The sequence below is a fragment of the Pezoporus wallicus genome, unplaced genomic scaffold (assembly GCF_028554395.1).
Source record: "Pezoporus wallicus isolate ANWC-B61680 ecotype Strahan unplaced genomic scaffold, APGP_CSIRO_Pwel_v1 contig_5542, whole genome shotgun sequence".
NCBI classification, from domain to species: domain Eukaryota; kingdom Metazoa; phylum Chordata; class Aves; order Psittaciformes; family Psittacidae; genus Pezoporus; species Pezoporus wallicus.
In genome coordinates this window covers 3,649,388-3,670,109 of record NW_026640165.1, presented here as the reverse complement: position 1 = coordinate 3,670,109, position 20,722 = coordinate 3,649,388, and the positions used below count along the sequence as shown (strand labels likewise).

Sequence of the window (20,722 nt, the reverse complement as noted above, 5' to 3'; positions counted from 1 at the left end):
ACTCTACTGTCATGTCACAGAGTCTCTTGAATTTTCTCAGTGCTTTTGGTTTTGCTTTCTGAGTTGTAGGGCAACTACTTTCAGGATGGAAACTGTTTGATAGATGATTTCATATTTGAGAGTTAAGCCAATTCCATCGAAAACCATTAGCCTGGATATGTGATAATTCCATCTCTGCGCCATCACTGACTGCTGTCCTCTGTCAAGGGACTCCAAAGTTCCAGGATCTCACACTACTCCAAAAACAATATAAAATTCTGGACCTACCTTTTCACTACAGTGAGGTCAGCTAGCATTTTGCCAGCGACAAACAGCACACATTACAACTGAAAGAGGCTATGCAAGAATTCGTCAGATGCAATAGCAAGCTTTCATAATTATCACCCCAGAAGCACAGTCTGACCCTTATGCATCGCTGCTGTTAAAGCATCAGTTCACATTATGCTTTCCTTTGATGATTCAAAACCAAAACAAGTGGAAAGAAAAAGAACCCTGCCCTTCCCAACAACAACTATAAAAGCAGGACAAAAATTACCCCTAGAAGACTTAGTCTAACACTACTAGAGCATAAAATAAAAATGCTTCTGGTGACAAGGCAGGCAAGTATCTAAGTTCGCATGTTATCTTAAGACACCAAAGTCTTAATTTAAAAAAGAGCTGAAGGGGGAATTAAATCATTCTGATATTTTTATCTCAAAGTTAAAATACTAAGGTCATAGAATCATAGAACAGTTTGGGTTGGAAGCACCTTAAAAGGCCACCTAGCCCAACCCCTTTGCAACAAGCAGGGACAACTTCCAACCTGACCATGAACAATTCAAGGGATACAGAACAACCTCCCCGGGAAAACTGTTCCGGTGTCTCACTACCCTCACAGTAAAGAGCTTCTTCCTATTATCTAATCTTAATCTATCCCCTTTCAGTTTAAAGGCATCCACTTTGTCCTATCACTACACACCCTTGTAAAAAGTCCCTCTCCAGATTTCTTGTAGATCCCCTTTAGATACTGGAAGGCCAACCTAAGGTCTCCCCTCAGCCTTCTCTTCTCCAAGCTGAACAAGCCCAATTCTCTCAGCCTGTCTCCACAGGAAGGGTGCTCCAACTCTGACAAATTTTATGGCCTTCCTCTGGACCCACTCCAACAGGTCCATGTCTTTCCTGTGCTGAGGATTCCTACATCCACAGATGCAACATCTTCACAAAGAGGATGAGGGGGGAGGGGGCGGAGGGGTGGAGAGAGGGAAAAAGAATGGGGGAGGCTGTGGAATAGGAAGTACTACTTTGCTAACTTCTGTCAGATTTCTACATGGGGAATCTGGTATCTCTTCAACCTGTCCACCAGCAGAAGTTTTCAGTTCTTTTCTTTCCAGAAATTTCTTGCCTTTCCTCCCCAACATGGGTCATTATTCCAATGGAGTCACAAAACAAAAGGACAAATGCCAGCTAATGGAAAGACATGCCAAAAATAACTTGCTAAGGTGAACCAGGTAAACTGAAATACAGACAGTCCTATGACACAGCTGGAACTGCATGCATACCAAAATACCCTTGCTGTTTGACTCAGCCCTTGAAGTTTGAGTTCTTTGAGTTTTGTATAACATCCAAAAGAAGGGAAATAATATTAAGTACTATATATTACAATGCTTAGTATAAACCTAATATATATTATTTGCATTGATACACAATGTACAAGACTTCTCTGATAAATTTCCAACAAGATAATAACAGTTGAGCACTCTACTCTTACTCTAGGTCATTTTTAGTAAGGAAGATCCATAGAAAGTAAAAGAGTCATCAAATAACCTTGTCTATACACCACCAAATGCAGAAAAAGCATTCAATGGTAAAATTAAGGTGCAGGTTATATTTAATCGTGTAAGCAGTTTGGGCTGGAAGGGACCTTCAAAGCTCATCTAGCCCAACACCCCCTGAATTTCTGAAACATTTTTACTCATCTATTATTGTATAATTAAGGCAAAGGATGGTTACAAAACCCAATTACTTGATACTGTGTCTTTGAGAGGTACATTCCTAGAGCACATATCCAAATGAAACTATAACTGGGGAGAACAGAAGGATTTTTCTTAACTACCCATTTCCTCCAAACTGATTTCTATAAATGTTTACACAACAGTGGGAAGAGCTAATATTTCACACCAAAGAAAAGCTGAATTTTAGCTTTTCTTCCAAAGAAATGTTCCTCTCAACTTTACTGCTTTGTTACCCCCTTGTTTTCAATAGCAACAATCTCTTAAGCCAAGCTGATACCCCTTCACAATACTTCTGATGACCTGCATTATTAAAGTGCTGGGGGCTTCTCATTGGTTGATTGGGTTTTGTTTTGCTGTTTTTTGTTTTGTTGGGTTATTTGGGGGTTTGGGTAAGTTTGTCTGGGGGTTTGTTTGGGTTTTTTTTATGTTTTGGATGGGGTTGGGGTTTTTTGGGGGAGGGATTATTTTTTTTATATTTACTCACAGCTTTTCCATACCTGTGATGCCTTTTTTCCTGGATTAGTCCTTGTCTATTAGAGTGTTCTTGATTTTGTTTTTAATAAAAGCAAACAGGAAAGAACAAAATTGGTGGCAAATAAAAAATAAATCTAAAGCTATCATATTCCTGCTGTGGTAGTGTACAAATACACTCCAACCACACAGTACATTTATTATTTTTTTATTGCACAGATTGTAGTTTAGAAGTACAGGTATGAAGGATTCGATCTTGGAAATTTCTGTGTTGTAAAAACCCGTTGACTAAATATGTCTATGCTATAGTTTGCAATACTTTAAATCAAGGCATCGCATGTACTTGCACTTATATTTGAAACTTGTCCTCTATTTAATATCTCATTAACCATTAAACTATTTGGCATTGGTTGAAATGTTACATTCTCCATAGTCAAAGCATAATTTCAATTTACTGTCATTATACCAACTCTTTCCCCTTGTAGATTTCCCAAGGAATTAGATGTCCTACTTATGAGGTGAAGAACATGCTCTGCAGCACAGGATTTCTACAAAGGAGTTTTAATGCCACCTACAAATCAGACACACATTCTCACCCAAGACAGTACTGAAAAAAATATCATTGCTTCAATACAATTAATGTTTTCTTAAAATTCCAGCACAATTATTTTGAAAATGAGCAGTTATAAAACATTCTTACCCAGACAAGACCACCTGTTAAAAATGCCAGCACAGAATTAAGTTTAACTTACTGCTTTGGAGCTGAAATTAGCCAGATCCAAAAGCAGTATTTGTAAAACCCTGTCTATAAGCTCTGTCCCAGATTGAATAGATACCTTCTGAAGCACCACTTTGAACCCTAACGCTACTCCGTCTTTCAGTTGTCTCCTTATTTTATATACTTCTATGAACAATAAATATCAAAATATTTATAAACCCCTCTGGGTTTTACACCAAAAATATCTCCATTTGCTAACACTAGCTAACTGTCACTTCCGCTTAGGAGGCAGCATTTATTTTTTGCAGAAACATTGTTGGTTTAGGCTATCTTATTATGAAGAGATAATGTGGTATGCAAATACTTCAAATTGATATAACTCAAGTAATTTTGGAAAATTTTGTTTCATCTACCTTACTACAACACAATCAGATATGCATTTTTTCCTCTCTGAAGAGGGAACAGTTTAAAGCAATTATTCTAAAAGAAATCTTGAGACAGTGCCCTTTTACTGCAGTAGATTTAAAGAGTCTTTATATTCCATAAATATTTCAGGGGGCATTCTACAAAGAAAACACGCCATTAAATTGCCAACTTTCTAACCCCACGAGCTATTACCCATTAAGCCTGAAACACATGAGGGTAAACAGTCAAGACTACAAGTATTTTTCTTGGAACTACAAGCTCATCATTCTATCAGTTACAAATAAATAAAAAATAAGCCAAGAAATATTAAAGGAGTTCAAAATTTCTCAGTATGTATTATTCACTCTTGATACAGCTGTTATATCATTGAGATTACTGTAAATGGCTACATGAAGTGATGGCCTGCATGAACAACTCCATGACAGATATGATAAACTAGATTTACATGTTTTATGTTCCTATAACATAAATTCCTTAGAGAATTTAACTATACAAAGCTGGAAAATTCTGTCAAGAGCACAGATGCACAGAACCGCAGCTCCCCCAACAGCATGTTATAATACAGGCAGTACATATAGAAAATAGCTTTAATAAAGGGCTTGTTATTACTATGGCAACTGCAGCAACTGGATTCCAAAATGAGTAATAGCTCTGTTGGGCAATTCATTAATTTTTTTAACCAAATACTGTCCTTAATCATCTCAATGGAGCAAAGTTGTCTGACTATATGCAGAAAAGAGGAAATAAAGCCTAATCTAGTGTCCTAACTACAGGGTAAAACACTTTTCAGGACCTCTGGTAGAAAAGAACAGGAAAGAACATCTTGTCTGCTATTTCATGGAGAAAGTCTGAGAAGCAAATGTAGATGAGGTTGGTTTTAGAAGTTACAAAAAAAAAAAGCAAGTGAACAGAAGATTAGGAAAACTAAGGCAAAAGATAAAAAAAACCACCAAGAACTGCAAAAGTGAAGCCAATAATGTAAATTATGAAAATAAGGAATAGAGAACAGCTATGCCAGCATAAGATTTTAAATGGCATTATAGTGTTTCATAGCTCTCCTATAACGTTCAATTCTTTGTGCATCCTAAACTGGTTTTATTTTCACATTAAAGCCACTCAGTCTCTAACAAACTTTCCAAGTAGAACTAAGGTATCTCTCTATACAGAAATAGAGAATATAGGAAATACCACTTACAGTACCAGTTAATTAAAGGAGACAATTTTCCCACTTATTTAGAAATGACAGTATTTATTTCTCCTGTTTGGAAAGAAATTGTATGACTTATTACATATAATATTAAAGCTCCCTGTCATTAAGACGCCTACAAAACAGACTATTAAAAAAATCTACATTCAAAATGTAATCCAACACTGGTTCTTGCACAATTAAAATAATCAGGATTAACAGATAGATGTCTAGATTACCAAGCCACAAAATTAATGCAGTTATTCACAAGAAATAGTAATAGACAGCTTTCCCCACTAACAAAAAGCCCAGTCCATGAGCTCTAATCCACATAAGGTTTTTTCAGTCAACTGTGAACATGAATTACATCTCTAGAGCATTTGTCCCTTATTGATAAAAAACATGTGGGGGAATATCTAATCAATAATCAGTATCAGGAAGGTAGCATAGCACAAACATACACAGTGAAGTATCCTCCACTGTGATCACCTTCCCAGGCAGTCACTGCTTTACATATATTTTTCTATATAAATCTTCCGTTTCTGGATTTCCTGCTATGGAAGTAACTATAATTTTCTATTTTATTAAAAGTGAAAGAGATGGTGGCAAGAAAATAAACAGGATTAGTTATACTTCCTTGAGCTTCGCTAAACTGATTTACCAGCAGGATATGCCACTCATTGCAACATGTAAATTACTAATCTTGATGTTCAAAAGCCCCAGGGCCCATAGAAAGGTCAAAGTTCTGAATAGCCTTGTTGGTGACATTCCTAGTAAGTTCGTTTCCTGCTGTGTCATCTGCACGATGGTGTGGAAAGCAAGGGAGAGGCTGCTCCTTTGAAAGGCCTATAACTATTAACTACCACAGGGAGCACTGAACTTCTCACCCAAGTCTCTTTTACTATGATAATGCAGATTTCGCACAGTATCTGTGTAAATTCATGATAATAGCTGCAAAGAAAGGGAGATAGCACACTGAAGAAAAATACATTAAAAAACAAACATAAAGGAATAACTCATCATATAGTATCTTTCTTTCTCCTATTTCATCCAGAATAAAATATTCCTCCGAATCCTATTGTCTGCCACGTGGCTCAAGCTTAGAATGAGTCTTGAACATCTGATCACAAATCAATACAGTGAAGGGTATATGATCCCTTAAAAACTCCGCTAAAACTAAAACTGCCATGAAAAGAATTTAATTAAATAATCTTGAAATTTGTAGTAGAATGCTGCCTAATTCCTTTTATTTTTTTTTCCAATGTCAGTTAGGGGTAACTAACAAGGTTATCCTGTGTGTACACAGGAATTTGGGAATTTTTTTTATAATCCCTTCGCATCAGCTGAACTTACAGTCCCACTGTAATGCTCTAGGTCCAAACTCATTCGGAAACAGAATTATTACGGAGCTCCGCTCTTACTCAAGGAGACCTACTGCCATGAATATGACATAGGACTTTTAAAGGCTGTGCTAGAGCACATTTCTTTGAGTGGTGTGCAAATCAAAGGTTAATGATCTCTGTGTGCCTCAGCACAAAAATGAAGTTTTATTCTCTATGCCATACTGCTGCAATTGGTATTAACGAAGATCAGATAAGAGATCACTGATTTATAGGTAAATATTTCCTGAAAGAAGTCCAGAAGAGCTAGGGCTAGAGCCCTAGTCCCTCAGAAGTAGGCCTGTGTAGTCCACCACTTCCCATAACAGTTCATTAAATCACACTTGAATACCAAACTTCCTGACTGAAAAAAAAAAAAAAAGGCAAAGATTTAGGGTACAGACTCCTTTTTCAGAGCTGAGAAAAGGAGAATATTATTTTGCTTGTTAATAAATCTGCAGCTGTAGAATCTTAAAGTCTTTTTTTTTTCAGTAGAAACTTAATTCAATGATAGTTTGTGCTTGGAACCTGGAACAGGAAGGAGTCTATGTTCAAGTCAAAATTAACAAACCCTTGTTAAGACAACAGTGAAAGACAGAAAGACAAGAAGAAAACAAAGCAAATGAAAGTTTCTTCTCTTGAAAGTATTGATTCCAACTACAGCTCTTCCATAAGGCCTTTCATACAGTCCTCCACAACATTCCTGCCATTAAATTGAAGACATATGGGTTTGATAGATGGACTATTAGATGAAAAAAAGCAGCAAAAATACTAACCCTGCAAAAACCAAACATAAGGAATCATTTATGGATATTTAGCACCAAGTTCCAAAACCTACTGGTAGAGTACTGACTTTTTTTTATTAGTCTTGTTTATTAACTATATTAACTGAAAAAGCAAGCATGTTTTGCAAGTAACAAGTTAACTAGAACACAACAGGAATCAGTAAGGACACCTTTCAGTGATACTAGTTTAAAAAGATATGACTAATGGCATGTCATATGAAGCAGTGGTAGGACACATGTTCGTTTTATACTATATAACAACAAACTGGAAGAAGAATAAGCACTAACAGGATCAATTGCAGATAACTGGAAACTGCAGGGGGCAATAAAATTCTAAGTGACATGGATGGACTAGAAGCACAGAGATAAATCACTATGCAGTTCAGTGCAGCAAAATTAATGAAGCTGGGTACAAAATTAATCAAGTTCATTTCAATTAATGCATTTTATAAAGTTATTGAAAATTTTCAATAACATCAGTTTGACAGTTTTAAAGGACATAATATACTGCTGTTACAGACTACTATATTTATGAACCATAAATAAACAAGATTATAATTACTGTTTAATCAGGTTTAATATACATCTAGAATGTATAAACAACTGTAAGCACAAACAGGAAAATACTACTTTTCATGCTGTTGCAACATTATAGATGACTACTGTGATAAGACAACACATATAAGTTTTCTTTCTAAATTTCATTTCTAGAGAACCACCCTAGAATTCTTATAGTACACAGAGAAAACCTCTATTGTTATGAGATAATCTGAGATTACACCATTTGTAATTTGTGCAAAATTATGTAATTAACTTTTGCTATCAGATCAAAGGTTCAGCTATTCTTCATATATTCTGTAAGACTTCACATTACATACTACTTCTATAGTTAGTAAAGGACTTGCTAAGAGACAGCACCCCACTTAGCAGCTTGTGGTGCTCTCTGCAAAGGTTTTCTTTTTAAGAGATTTTATCAGAATGAGAGAGATATATAAATGAATTTTTACAACGTTCAATGAAATAGAGCTTTGTAATTTGAATACAGGATACAGCAATATGAGTAGATTTACGATAGGAATGCTTTACCATTCTCATTGGTGCTTCTACAGGGCCTTCCATTTTTTTTACCAAGGCAGTATTCTAAAACATCAATCTGTTATTTTGTTCAACTTGGAATACGCTGTGACTAAGTAAAAAAGTCAACTTAACATGAGAACAACTTTACATCTTAAGAAATAAGTTGTTTTAACTTTGAAAAATTATATCTGTGTGCTAGGCTGCATAACAGCAGCATGGCAATGTTATGAAGCTTCATTAAATCAAGACAACACACTATACCAAGCTTATTGTTGGTTGTTGTTGATTTAAATAAACATGTTTGACACCCAATTACATACCCATTAGCTATATGTGTGGAAAAAAAAAGGGCAGAAAATTACTTGATTTTAAGATAAATAGGGAGTTAACAAACTGTTTTAACAGCCTATTCTTTAAATTGATGTTACAAAACCTATTGTACATCTACTATGTTGAGGTTACAAGATGACTTTGTTGCTATAAGTCAGCCCAATTTTATCAACAATTTGCTTACATTGTCTTTGCACAGCAAACAGCTTCCTAAAAACACAAGTCTAACAAATCTAATAGCATTAAAGTATCTTGTACAGTGTTTTACCTGTAGCAGTAGTGTCCCTCTTAAATACGTAAAAAATGGCCCATTGAAGGAAAGAAATTTCTTCACAGAGACCTTCTCCTTCCACTTGTTAAAGCCCCCTACAGTCCCCTCCCATCCTCTTAAAGCAACCAGCTATTTACAGAAGATTCTGCAAGAACATAGCCCATCTCATTCAGTAAAGCAAGGTCCATTACAAGGAAAGACAAGGCCCAAAATGAAGTAAATGTACACCAAATTGACTGCAAGGCAAGCATAAGCACAGGTTGATTGCACAAAACAACTAGTGTAAATTGTTCCCTCTGAATAAGTTGGCATACAGTACCAGGAGTAAGGAAGCTACACAGACACACAGGCCCTTACAGTCTACTCTTCAGCTGTCTACTAAACACATCTGTACTGCTATCTCTAGTCCTATCCTGCCTCCTGAATGTGCACCTAGTATGCCTCTATATGATCTCTCTACAGGGGTCAGTCCTAAAGTCCAAACTGCTTCTTGCAACGGGCTCCTTCTACCAGCCCACATTTCTTGCTGTAACACAGCTCAGCCACTTTAGCAGCTTTCATTCCATAATTTTAATTTTAAGATTATTCTTCCCATTCTTTGCATTATATTACTACTTGAGAGTATACCAGCAGGGCTCTTGAATATCTCTCTCCTGCGGCACAAATCATATACCTAGAAGTAACATTTCTATAAGAGCTACAAGAGGAGTTCATATAGCTAACTAATCTTGACATTCAATTAATATTCTACTTTCCCTATTTATATTAGAGGTAATAACATACCAATAGTCAAATAAAAAAATGCCAAATGGAAATAAGGCATATTATTTGCATCTATTTATCATGCAAACAACAAAAATGCCTACAGGAAAGAGAAGCAAAGTGTGTTAGGAGGACTTAAGGGAAGACTCGGAACAACTACAAGGGCAATTATAAATTACAACAGTAAGTTTATTAGTTCAGCTCTACAAAAATGTTAGAAATTATTTAAGGGCACTTTTGAGACATGGAAATAGGCTTTTATTTACAGTTTATTTATTCATAAATAAGTGTTAATTAACCTAAAAGAATTAGTTCTTTCATGTTCTTAGAATTCTGGGGTGGGGTTTTTTCCTTCCTTTCCTAGTTCATGTTCTCAGATTGCACCTTGACCTGTTAAATCAAGTGTGTGTAAGCATTTGCTGGATAAAGCGTACATAAGTGTATGTAAACATCTGCTGGATAAAACTGTACAGAGAAACTTTGAGAATGCTTCTATTATTACATATTTATGTAATATTTACATGGGGATTCAAATCCCAATTACAGTCTATACCTGGTATATTTTTTTGCTCAATGTATAATTTTATGGGGTTGATGAAATCTACCTATTTCCACAACTTTGTAAGATCCAACTTGCGGAGCAAACCCAACTCCAAAATCTGTTGGTGGACTTCAACGACTAAAATAATCTTCACTTCCAAATCTATATGCCCAATTCATCTTTTTGAGATTTTTCTTGTAAAAGAACACACTCTTTCACAACCTTTTGTTGACATAGAAGACTAACAATGCATTTTATGGTGTCTTTATAGGATAATGATTATTCAAGTGTGACTGAAAGGATTTCAAGGTCATTTTATTATTTTGTTCTTAGTCCATGTTGATTTCTCATGTTATGATAAGAGAAAAACCCCAGCTGAAAATGTGCATGACACTGTTTCAGTTCCACAGATTAACTTATTTTTATATTGCTTTGAAAGGATGCAGAAAAAGGACTAGTCGCACAATCTCTTTCAATAATACGCAAAATTATGCCAAGAAAACAAAGTCAATAGAAATACTTCTGCTTCTACTACTTCCAAGCAAAACCAATACTACTACATGCAGAAATGAACAGAAACACTTGCTAAAATGTCTCCAAGACAACTACTTACTAATTCAATTCATCATGAGAAACAAAACCAAACTATCCGTGGATCTAACACAAAACAAAGACTCACACATACCACGTCACACACACACCACAACATCACACACACAGAGAATGAGCAAGCTGCAAAGCTGCAGCAGAGCAGCTACCTGTCCCTTCATTACTCACCACAAATCTCAGTTTTGAGCCCGTTATCTAGTTCTACCTTTAGTCCACCTTCAGTATAACTATGAAGGGACAAAAAAAACAAAACAAAAAAAATCCTAACAAAATCAGAAACAAACCAACCCACAAAGGAAGAAAAAAACTGAAACAAACCACCACAGAGCACACGACAGTTTCACACTCTAGTACTGTCATTGTACATGAAGAAACCTTTCTAAACATAGTCTTCATTGTAACACAGAGAACTAAACCAAACATCTCTCAAAAATGCATACACACATGCACACACCAGATTCTGATGAACCATACATATGGTCACATGCATATACATGTTTGCACACATATATATATGCATACACACACTTTCCCTAATAGGTCCATATAATGTAGTCCAAGAACTACCACCACATATGACCTACTATTACAAACTTGATGATCATTACGAGTTTGCTTGTCATCAATAAAGAGTTCAACCCTTCCATTAAGAAAGTTCCTGTATTATTGATAGATATATTAGGGAATGCTATTGGATATATCCCAGATACAAAAGTCAATACATTTATATCAAAAAATAAAAACTGGGCTTAAAATTCTTATTCACACAGTTTCAAATTCTGTACTCATTACAGATTGTACAGCAAGAGAAAAAAAAAACCAAGCTTCCTGTAAACTAAGACAGAAAAGGCATTATTAGTAATATATATAGTAATAGGGAAAGAATATTGAAAGCTTATGAGCAACATCCTCAAATTTTGTATTCCTATGCACATTTCCATTTGAAATTTACAAAGTTCAATGCAGAAAAAAACCAAACATGGTTTGTTTAAATAACATTGCCTAAACTCTCACCACAGTCAGGATGACTGCACTCCTAATAAAGTGGAAATTTTCTTGCATTCCCTTCAAAATGTTTTACTTTAATCGCTAAATTTGATTTACTGAGAAAGTATTCACATTGAATAGGACAGCAAAAGCAAAATGGATAGGTTTAAAATCAAACTTTATCTTCCTTCTGACTTTCCAACCTTATGTAACAAAGATTTCTGCTATTACGACATTCTGAAAAGTTGTGAGCTTTTATGTCGGTCACAATCACATAGCTCATAACATCTGTTAGATTAAAGGGGAAAAAGCGATACTTGAGTACCATTTTGAAGCTTATATAAAATGTTTTTATATAAAACAAATTACACATGTAATTTATTCTAAAAACTCAGTTTGTTCAGAGCTGCAATTTATAAGAATGTCTAACTCACTGAAGTGATATGTCTCATCTAGTTAGTATTATTTCCATAGTTCTACTTCGCTAGCATCAATCTCACAATAAGACACAGCACACAGTGGGGGCACGGAAAGGAAGATACAACTTGGACTATATTACACTGAAGTCTCAGATTGATTTTCTCATGACCACTACTGAGCAGGAAACCTTCAATTCAAGAACAGCAAACATGCAATTTCTACTTCCTTCCTTAAGAGTGTGGGAGACAAAGCCATGAGATTCTGTGATATTCTCTCAGCACTTGTATTTACTATTCAGCAGTGAAAATCCAGTGCACAAAGGGAACAGTCAAGTTATCTGACAAAACATTTGTTTTCACATTAACATGTTGTCACCATTCACAGATGAGACACAGAACTACTGCTGTATCAGTCTGTGAACATGAATGCCGAGTAGACAAGCAACAATACTTCCACGCCTCATCATTTTTCATATCCATATTCCTAAGTGTGAGAATCATTCCTGTACTACATGCTGTTCCATTAACAGGTATTAACACTAAACACAGCTAATTATAGTTTGGTTTTCCTCCAGAGGTTAGCCCAGTAGGAAAAAATAACGTGAGAAAGAAAAGAACAAAAAGGCAACTAACACCTTACATATTAGTAGGATGTACACAAATTGAGTATCACAAGCCTGAATACAACAAGCATTCAATTTTATTCTGCCTTTTGCAAGATCAATTCTAAATGCTGAAAGGATTAGATACTCAACAAACCATCAGGCAGAACAGTACATGAAACAGAAAATATATAGTTAAATAATAATTTACATGTAATTCATAGCTCCTATGAGAAATACTCACCAAGATCTGTATTGGGGCCAGCAAGTAGCAGCTTAAATTTGTCTAATCGGGATGCTTCTCTTTCAGTTAATGCAGGAGTAACTGAGGTATTACAGTCTGCCATTCCACTCACCAAGGGAGGGGTGGAAGTTTGTGGAAGGGACTGTGATCTCTGCATGGAAGTATTTTCACTAGCATTATCTGAAGAGAAAAAGATTCACAACAGTTAGCCTCAGCTACTGAGAAGGCTACTCATAACTTGAATTTAATTTGTAAATTTAAAATAGAATTAGGTAAACTCAAGTACAGCACAAGTTAGGACTTCAAATCATTTGGATTTAGCAGGAGGAGCATTCCTCTTCCAAGCAGTGTTCCACAATTAAACCACACCAATTAGGGAGCAGACCAACAGCTTTGATTTCTAAAATCTTACTTTAAAGTTTATACGTATACCACAGAACAGATCACATAAAGGATGAACTTCCCAATTCACATGCATGTTTTTCTCCAATTTTTGAATATGCTTTATACAGTAGTATTTTAATAAGAAATTTTCACAGCGGTAGGAATACTATTAACTACACACAACTTGGTGCAGTTAACCATTAAAATGCATTCAGTAGTGCAGCTTCCTTCCAAAACTGAGGATGTAATAATGCTGAAAACACAAAAGTTTAATTATCCTTCCCTCACCCCTGTATTTCTCACACACATACTTTAAAGTTCAGTAAGGCATACAGTGCCTCCCTCAAATCAATATTGATTACTACTATTTTCCTGTGGTACTATGAAAAGGTTGGGAAGGGGTTAATGTCTTAAAGAGCAAATAGTAGTCCCCTCATTTGATTTTCAACATCTTTTTCATTTTTTAAACATACCTGATGAGCTCGATGTATGACCTTCACTGATTGATTTAACAAGCCTATTATCACCACATGCAATCGAAGTCAATTCTGCAGATTCTACTTGTTTTTCTTCCTGTAGATGTTCTTCCTGAAATTTATGCTGCTCTTGTAGCTTGCTATGATTCTCAATTACTTTGTGAGCCGTTTCCATGACCACTTCTGTATTTAAGTTTTCAGCAGCTATTGCTAAGAGTTCATCATCGTCATCCCCAAGATCCCAAGCATCACTCGTGTTACTTTCAAATTCTTGGAAGGTGCTGACTTTCTTTAGTTTCACTGGAGTTGTAGGTGGCTTTGAACCTGGTTTTACCAAGCTGTTCAAAAACAAGTAAACAATATTTAAAGAACTAGTAATGGAGTACGAAAAACACCATGGAGAAGGCCAAAAAAAAAAGCCCATGCTTGACATTATATAGGTAGCAAAATTTAAGCTTCCTCCAGTCATGTTACTGTTAAAAAAACCCACCAAAATCCACACCAAACAACAACAAAAAAATAGACCAACCCAAAAGACAAATAAACAGAATACTACTGCAATAGTTTAAAAGATAGACAGGAGGTGTTGCACTTCTCTTGCTTCACAAATTTCTGTAGACTGCAATTTCTGCATAACAACACAGCAGCAATAATCAAGTCATCAGGTCTACTCATGTCATCATAACCAATCATGTAATCATGCCATAAACAAAGTCTCACCTTAAAACTCATTACATCTACCATTCCTCCCTATACAGGCGATCCAGCTCAATTTGCCTCGGAACTTTGCTCTGCTTATAGGCAGGATATTTCCTCTAGTTGCTAGTCTAGAGTGTACCCTGATCAGCTCCTAACCTTTCATCCCTCTGTCAACACACAGTATAACAGAAAAGAATTAAGCATTCCTCTCCAGCTTGACACTTGCTCTCACTTACAATACCAAGCAGTCACATATCTCTTCAGATTTCAGCTAAACAAGGTATAAAGTTGAGAGAGCATCCCAGTCTGCTCCCAAGAAAAAAGTTAACGCCATTAACTCCATTGCTTTTCCTGCCATTCCTGTCTTTCCACCTGTGCTCATTTGCTTTTTTTTCCTGTAAAGACAAGGCAGCCAGAATTGGAAATCAGAAAAAGTTCTTACATAGTCCTCATACAATGTCAGTAATGTTTCTGTTATGTATTACAAGGAATATCTTTCCTAACAGGTGTTACAAAACTAACACTTTCATCCAGGTTATCATTATCTAAAATAGCAAGGTCTTTCTCCTGTCATCATTTCAAGCAGTTAGCTTCTAGTTTTTGTTACTGGGTCTCTCCACATTTAACTCCCATTAAGTGGAAGTGTAAGTTAAAGTTCTTTAACATACTTAATAACTCCACATTTTGAACCAATTCATCCCGTTCCTTTTTCTTCAGTCCTCAAGGTTACACATTTCAACTGCCTTCAATTCTGTATCATCTGAAAATTAACTAGCATGTGTTTATCTCTTGTGCCATTTCAAATCAGCTTTTGGAAGAAGAAAAAAAAAAAAAAAATCACCTCCTTCCCTTATGTTTTGTCCTTGCCACTTTGGACAGTTCATTTCATTGGTCATACACTTTTCCCAAAATTCTCACACACACCAACATTTCAACAGCAATGCTGGTTTCCAAGGAGCTGAGAACTCTACCAACAAACCAGAAACAATTCTGTCCTTGACAAAACTTAAACTGTCTTTCAAAAGACAAACAAAATACAATAAAGCAAAATGTAATACACAGAGAAGTAGGAGCTATCAGAAAGCAGCATTTTTCTGTAGCCCTCAGGCAAAAGGAGATGAAAATCATTTTGGCTTATCAGCATGAAATATATTTGGTTACTAATGATGTTTAGCATAATGCTACCATTTTCATGTACATTGTGTTCTGATACCAAATAGTCATGATCTATGGCAATCAACTTTCAAAGCACTAAAATTTATTCTACCTACTGACTCCTCACAAGTCAAAATGCACACCTTTGCCTCAAAATGATCTACATCACAACCTGACTCTTTTCTCTTACAGGCAAAGAAAGCCAATCCATCCACATAAAGTTGCATGCAGGAAAGCTGCTTACACCCAAATATTTACCCTACGATTTTCAATGTGTAAGACACTGCAAACAGATAATAAATGCTGGCAATCCAGGCTACTTAAGAACTGAACAGCTGTTTGTTGTTCGCAATATGATAAGCATGAGGAAGTCATAAGACAAGACAGAACAGAGAAGTCAAGATGATGACAAAAATTGAAAAAGGAAGACTAACAAAAAACTTTACAGCCAACAGGGAAGAAAAAGGGGAGAGAAGGCAGAGGAGATATAAGCTACCTGGAATATTTAAATATTAGGTTGACTTACGTTCCATGCAACAACGGATCAAAAGGTGGATGCTGAGCTCCATACACATGTTGAATACTAAAGGAAAAGAAAGAGTTATCACAAAAATAGTAAAACATTTGGGTTTTTTTCTGTGTATCAAATAAACAGCCTATAATCAGCTGAATTGAAATGTTCCAAGTTTTCTGTTTCAAAGAATCCCTCATGACATTAAAAATAATGAAGCTAAAATTAAAGTATCTTATAAAAAAATCATAGATTTGCCTAACAGGAGGCCTTAACTGTTACTAAAGTAAAAGACTGACGTATTTAAATAAAAACACAAAAGATGTCATATTAGAGAATAAAAGCCATGAGTATTAAAACAAATGTTTTGAGGAGCGGCTGCCCAAGACAGACTTATTTACAATTATCTTTAACATTGCAAAACAGCACATTACTTCATGAATAATAAAACTCTCTATAAACTAAAAGTTCATTTGCTCAGTTTTCAGCTACAAAATTATTTTATACATAGAAAAACTCCACAGAAGGCACATCAAGATTTACATCTGGTTTCATAACAGAAATTACTACTACAAAACTCTGATTGTCAGAGAAGCAAATCATATACAACGTTAACATCTACCTAAACCTGCACTAAAAACCACATAAAAGAAAACAAACATGCCCTCCTGACAAATCAAAACCAATCTTCAGATCATAAACATAAATAAGCCTGACCTTAGTAAACCTGAGATAGAACCAAGCCAGGAAGATGGCAGTCACAAATTTTGACAGACTTAAATTTATACTACACAAGCAGTATTAATATTAGTGAAATTAGCCCTAGAGATGACTGAGTGGTGGTTTATAAAGGCTATCAATTTTCACGTGATCCCATACAAATGAAAGAGTCAGTCCACCACCAGCCTTCCTACATGACTGTATGCATACCCCACACATCAAGCCCCTGCAGTCTTCTCCTCTTAGCTCACATGAGAGTCAGGTGTCCCCTTCCATTTTGGCGTTCACACAAAATCTGCCTTTTCCTTCAGACACTATGAATGACCATGATAGGAATCCACCCAAATATAAAGCAACATCAACCTTCTCCGCACCATTTAAAAAAAAAAAAAAAAAAAAAAAGCAGAATCCTTATTTTTCCACATGCCTGCAGTTGCCTTCAAGTTAATTAAATGCATCTATTCATAGACCCCACCCAATGGAGGAGGGTCAGGTGTATTTACTCCTAAAGGACTCAGCAAAGTTACAAAATAACAAGTTCAGCACAGGAACAGTCAGACTCAAAGGGTTAGTTTGTAACTAGAAAAACAAAACTGCTACAAGTTATTGCTTATAGGTAACTAAGAACGGAAGGAGCTAAAAGGCCGAGCAGGTTTTGTTGAATTCAGGAAAACGGTGCAGAGTTACAGTTCTCCAAGAACCAAGAGCACGCATCGCTCTTATAAAAATAATATAGGAAACAGAATTACTCTACTTACAAAAGTAGCTCAGGGATGGGAGCAGAGTTACTGTTAAATAATCACCTGAACATGCGGTCCAGCCTGACGTAATGGTCAAAAGAGTTAATGTGACTTTGGGGATGTATTTCCCAGAAAAATGTGAAGAGCAGAACGTGTTTGTAGCTCTTTGCAATACCACGACTGGGTCTGCTGTCTATACTTCAGGAAGAGAATTGTGAAATCGATGCTATTTTGAAACATTAAGCAGGAGCTAAAATACAGCTCTATGCCTCTAAAGTGCAGTTTCCTGCACACTATTTCAAAATACCATAGCTTGCATTAAGTTACAATTGCAACGCTCCGGGCACTGAGCTAACAGAAAACAACCAAGGCAGGGAGGAGAGGCCCCGCACCAGCCACAGCGACCGGCCGGCCACAGAGAGCACAGATCTACGAGCATCTGGTGAATTCAGCGGCCAAGGCGGCTCCCAGGAGCCCGGCGCTGGAGACCACGAAGCGGAGCTAGGCAGACCCGCGCCGACACCCTGTACTCCAGCTGGCAGCGGGACGAACAGCGACAAGCCTCCGCCAGCCGGCCGCTCCCGACCTTCCCGCCGCCCCCTCACCTGCCCGGCACCTTCGCGCCGCTCCGCTTCCAGAACTGCTTCTTGCCGCCCTCACTCGCCATGGCGGCCGTCACCTCATCCCCCTCCCTGCGGCGCGGCTCACGGCCCCGACCCGCTCCCTCAGACTTCACTCCCTCCCACCCCTTTCCACACAAACGGGACAGAGCGCAGCCATTTTGGGACCGTAAAACAACCCTGCTTCTCATTCGCCCCACAATGCGGCCCAGAGCTTTTAGCCAACCAAAAGTGAGAGTGCTGCCGGGTGGGTCAGGTTGAGCCAATCGCACCAGGGGAGTGTGTTGGGCGGAGAAAAGCCTGGTAGTGGGGCTGCTGTGGAGGTGGTGGGTCAGTCGGTGTGGGACCGCTCGCTCCTCCCGTGGTGGAGGTGGTGTCGCAGCGGGATCGATGATGGCAGAGCGGTGGATGTGGTCTACCTTGACTTCAGCAAAGCATGTGACACAGTCTCCCACAGCATCCTCACAGCTAAATTGAGGAAGTGTGGTCTGGATGATCAGGTAGTGAGGTGGACTGCGAACTGGCTGAAGGAGAGAAGCCAGAGAGTTGTAGTCTATGGGGCTGAGTCTGTAGTTGGAGGCCTCAAGGGTCAGTACTGGGACCAGTATTATTTAATATATTCATCAATGATTTAGATGAGGGAATTGAGTGTACTATCAGCAAGTTTGCTGATGACACTAAGCTGGGAGGAGTGGCTGACACGGCAGAAGGCTGTGCTGCCATCCAGCGAGACCTGGACAGGCTGGAGAGTTGGGCAGGGAATAACTGGATGAAATATAACAAAGGAAAGTGTAGAGTCCTGCATCTGGGCAGGAACAACCCCAGGTTCCAGTATAGCTTGGGGAACGACCTGTTAGAGAGCAGTGTAGGGGAGAGGGACCTGGGGGTCCTAGTGGACAACAGGATGACCATGAGCCAACACTGTGCCCTTGTGGCCAAGAAGGCCAATGGCATCCTGGGGTGTATTAGAAGGGGGGTGGTTAGTAGGTCTAGAGAGGTCCTCCTTCCCCTCTACTCTGCCCTGGTGAGACCGCATCTGGAATATTGTGTCCAGTTCTGGGCCCCTCAGTTCAAGAAGGACAGGGACCTGCTGGAGAGAGTCCAGTGCAGGGCAACGAAGATGATTAAGGGAGTGGAGCACCTCCCTTATGAGGAAAGACTGAGGGAACTGGGTCTCTATAGTTTGGAGAAGAGGAGACTGAGGGGTGACCTTATTAGTGTATATAAATATATAAAGGGGGAGTGTCACGAGGATGGAGCCAGGCTCTACTCAGTGGCAAACAATGATAGGACAAGGGGTAATGGGTACAAACTGGAACACAAGAGGTTCCACTTAAACTTGAGAAGAAACTTCTTCTCAGTGAGGGTGACGGAACACTGGAACAGGCTGCCCAGGGAGGTTGTGGAGTCTTCTTCCCTGGAGACATTCAAAACCCGCCTGGACACATTCCTGTGTAACATTATCTAGGTGTTCCTGCTCCAGCAGGGGGATTGGACTAGATGATCTTTCGAGGTCCCTTCCAATCTCTAGCATACTGTGATACTGTGTAATCACAGAATGGTTTAGGTTGGAAAGGACCTTAAGATCATCTAGTTCTAGCTGCCTCACCATGGGCACCTCACTCTAGACCATGTTGCCCAAGGCTCTGTCCAACCTGGCCTTGAACACTGCCAGGGATGGAGCATTTTCCACTTCCTTGGGCAACCTGTTCCAGTGCCTCACCATCCACCCAGAAAAGAACTTCTTCCTTCTGTCTAACCTGAGCTTCCCCTGTTTAAGTTTAAACCTATTACCCTTTGTTCTGTTGCTACAATCCCTGGTGAACAGTCCCTCTCCGGCATCCTTGTAGGTCCCCTGCAGATATTGGAAGGCTGCTATGAGGTCTCCATGCAGCCTTCTCTTCTCCAGGCTGAAGAGCCTCAACTTTCTCAGCCTGTCTTCCTATGGGAGGTGCTCCATTCCCCTGATCATCCTTGTGGCCTCCTCTGGACTTGTTCCAACATCTCCATCTTTCTATACTTTAAAGTTTTCCTGAAGATTGGGCTCACCCAATCATTGTATCCACTTTATTTATTTGCTTTGGAATGGTACAAGACTGAGGGTCTTTATAGAGTTCTCGGCACTCTGATCGAAGGATACATCACTTCTGCAAACTAAATAAGTATGATTTTACGTTATTCTTTGGGGTGTGGCTCCTGAGAAAGTAATGCTGACTTACAGAGGTTTTACGCTGCATCCTAATGCAAGGCTGACTTAATGTATCAAAGATAGTTCAGGGAACATTCCACCATAATTAACTTAAAAACCACCATGTAGTATAAGACCTGACCTGTAGCATGACATTTATTCTTTAGTATATATTTCACATGTAAGTTATTATTAAGAATAAAAAGTAATGAGTTTTTCTGCCTGCTTTGGGGTTTGCTTTAGGAGATCTTGGTAGATCATTATCCATAAGTGAAAGCTGCATGTCCCAGTAATTTTAAAGCTACTTAAAGAGAAATATGATAAGGGTAGCATCATCTTCCCTACTTGTGTCCTTTAAATAGGATCCCTCTTACAGATTCTGGACCTGTAAGCTTTTTGTAATGCATTATGACCTTGACTATCAGCAAGTT

At 38.0% G+C, this 20,722-nt stretch overlaps 1 protein-coding gene across 3 annotated transcripts in view; it reads right to left on the bottom strand.

Annotated features, from left to right (window-relative positions):
- TBC1D22A (TBC1 domain family member 22A) overlaps nt 1–18,246 on the bottom strand; it is a 169,922-nt gene extending 151,676 nt beyond the window's left edge. For 2 of the 3 annotated variants that reach the window (XM_057417910.1, XM_057417911.1), the window contains exons 1-4: nt 18,089–18,246; nt 16,039–16,095; nt 13,656–13,996; nt 12,799–12,978 (exon numbers count right to left, since the gene is read on the bottom strand). In XM_057417910.1, the coding sequence (XP_057273893.1) occupies nt 12,799–12,978; nt 13,656–13,996; nt 16,039–16,095; nt 18,089–18,150 (640 nt within the window). In that variant the 5' untranslated portion in view covers nt 18,151–18,246. Of the gene's footprint in view, nt 1–12,798; nt 12,979–13,655; nt 13,997–15,198; nt 15,324–16,038; nt 16,096–18,088 lie in introns of those variants that run through there. The other variant, XM_057417913.1, reaches the window with a different exon arrangement.
- Between the last annotated feature and the right edge of the window lie 2,476 nt (nt 18,247–20,722).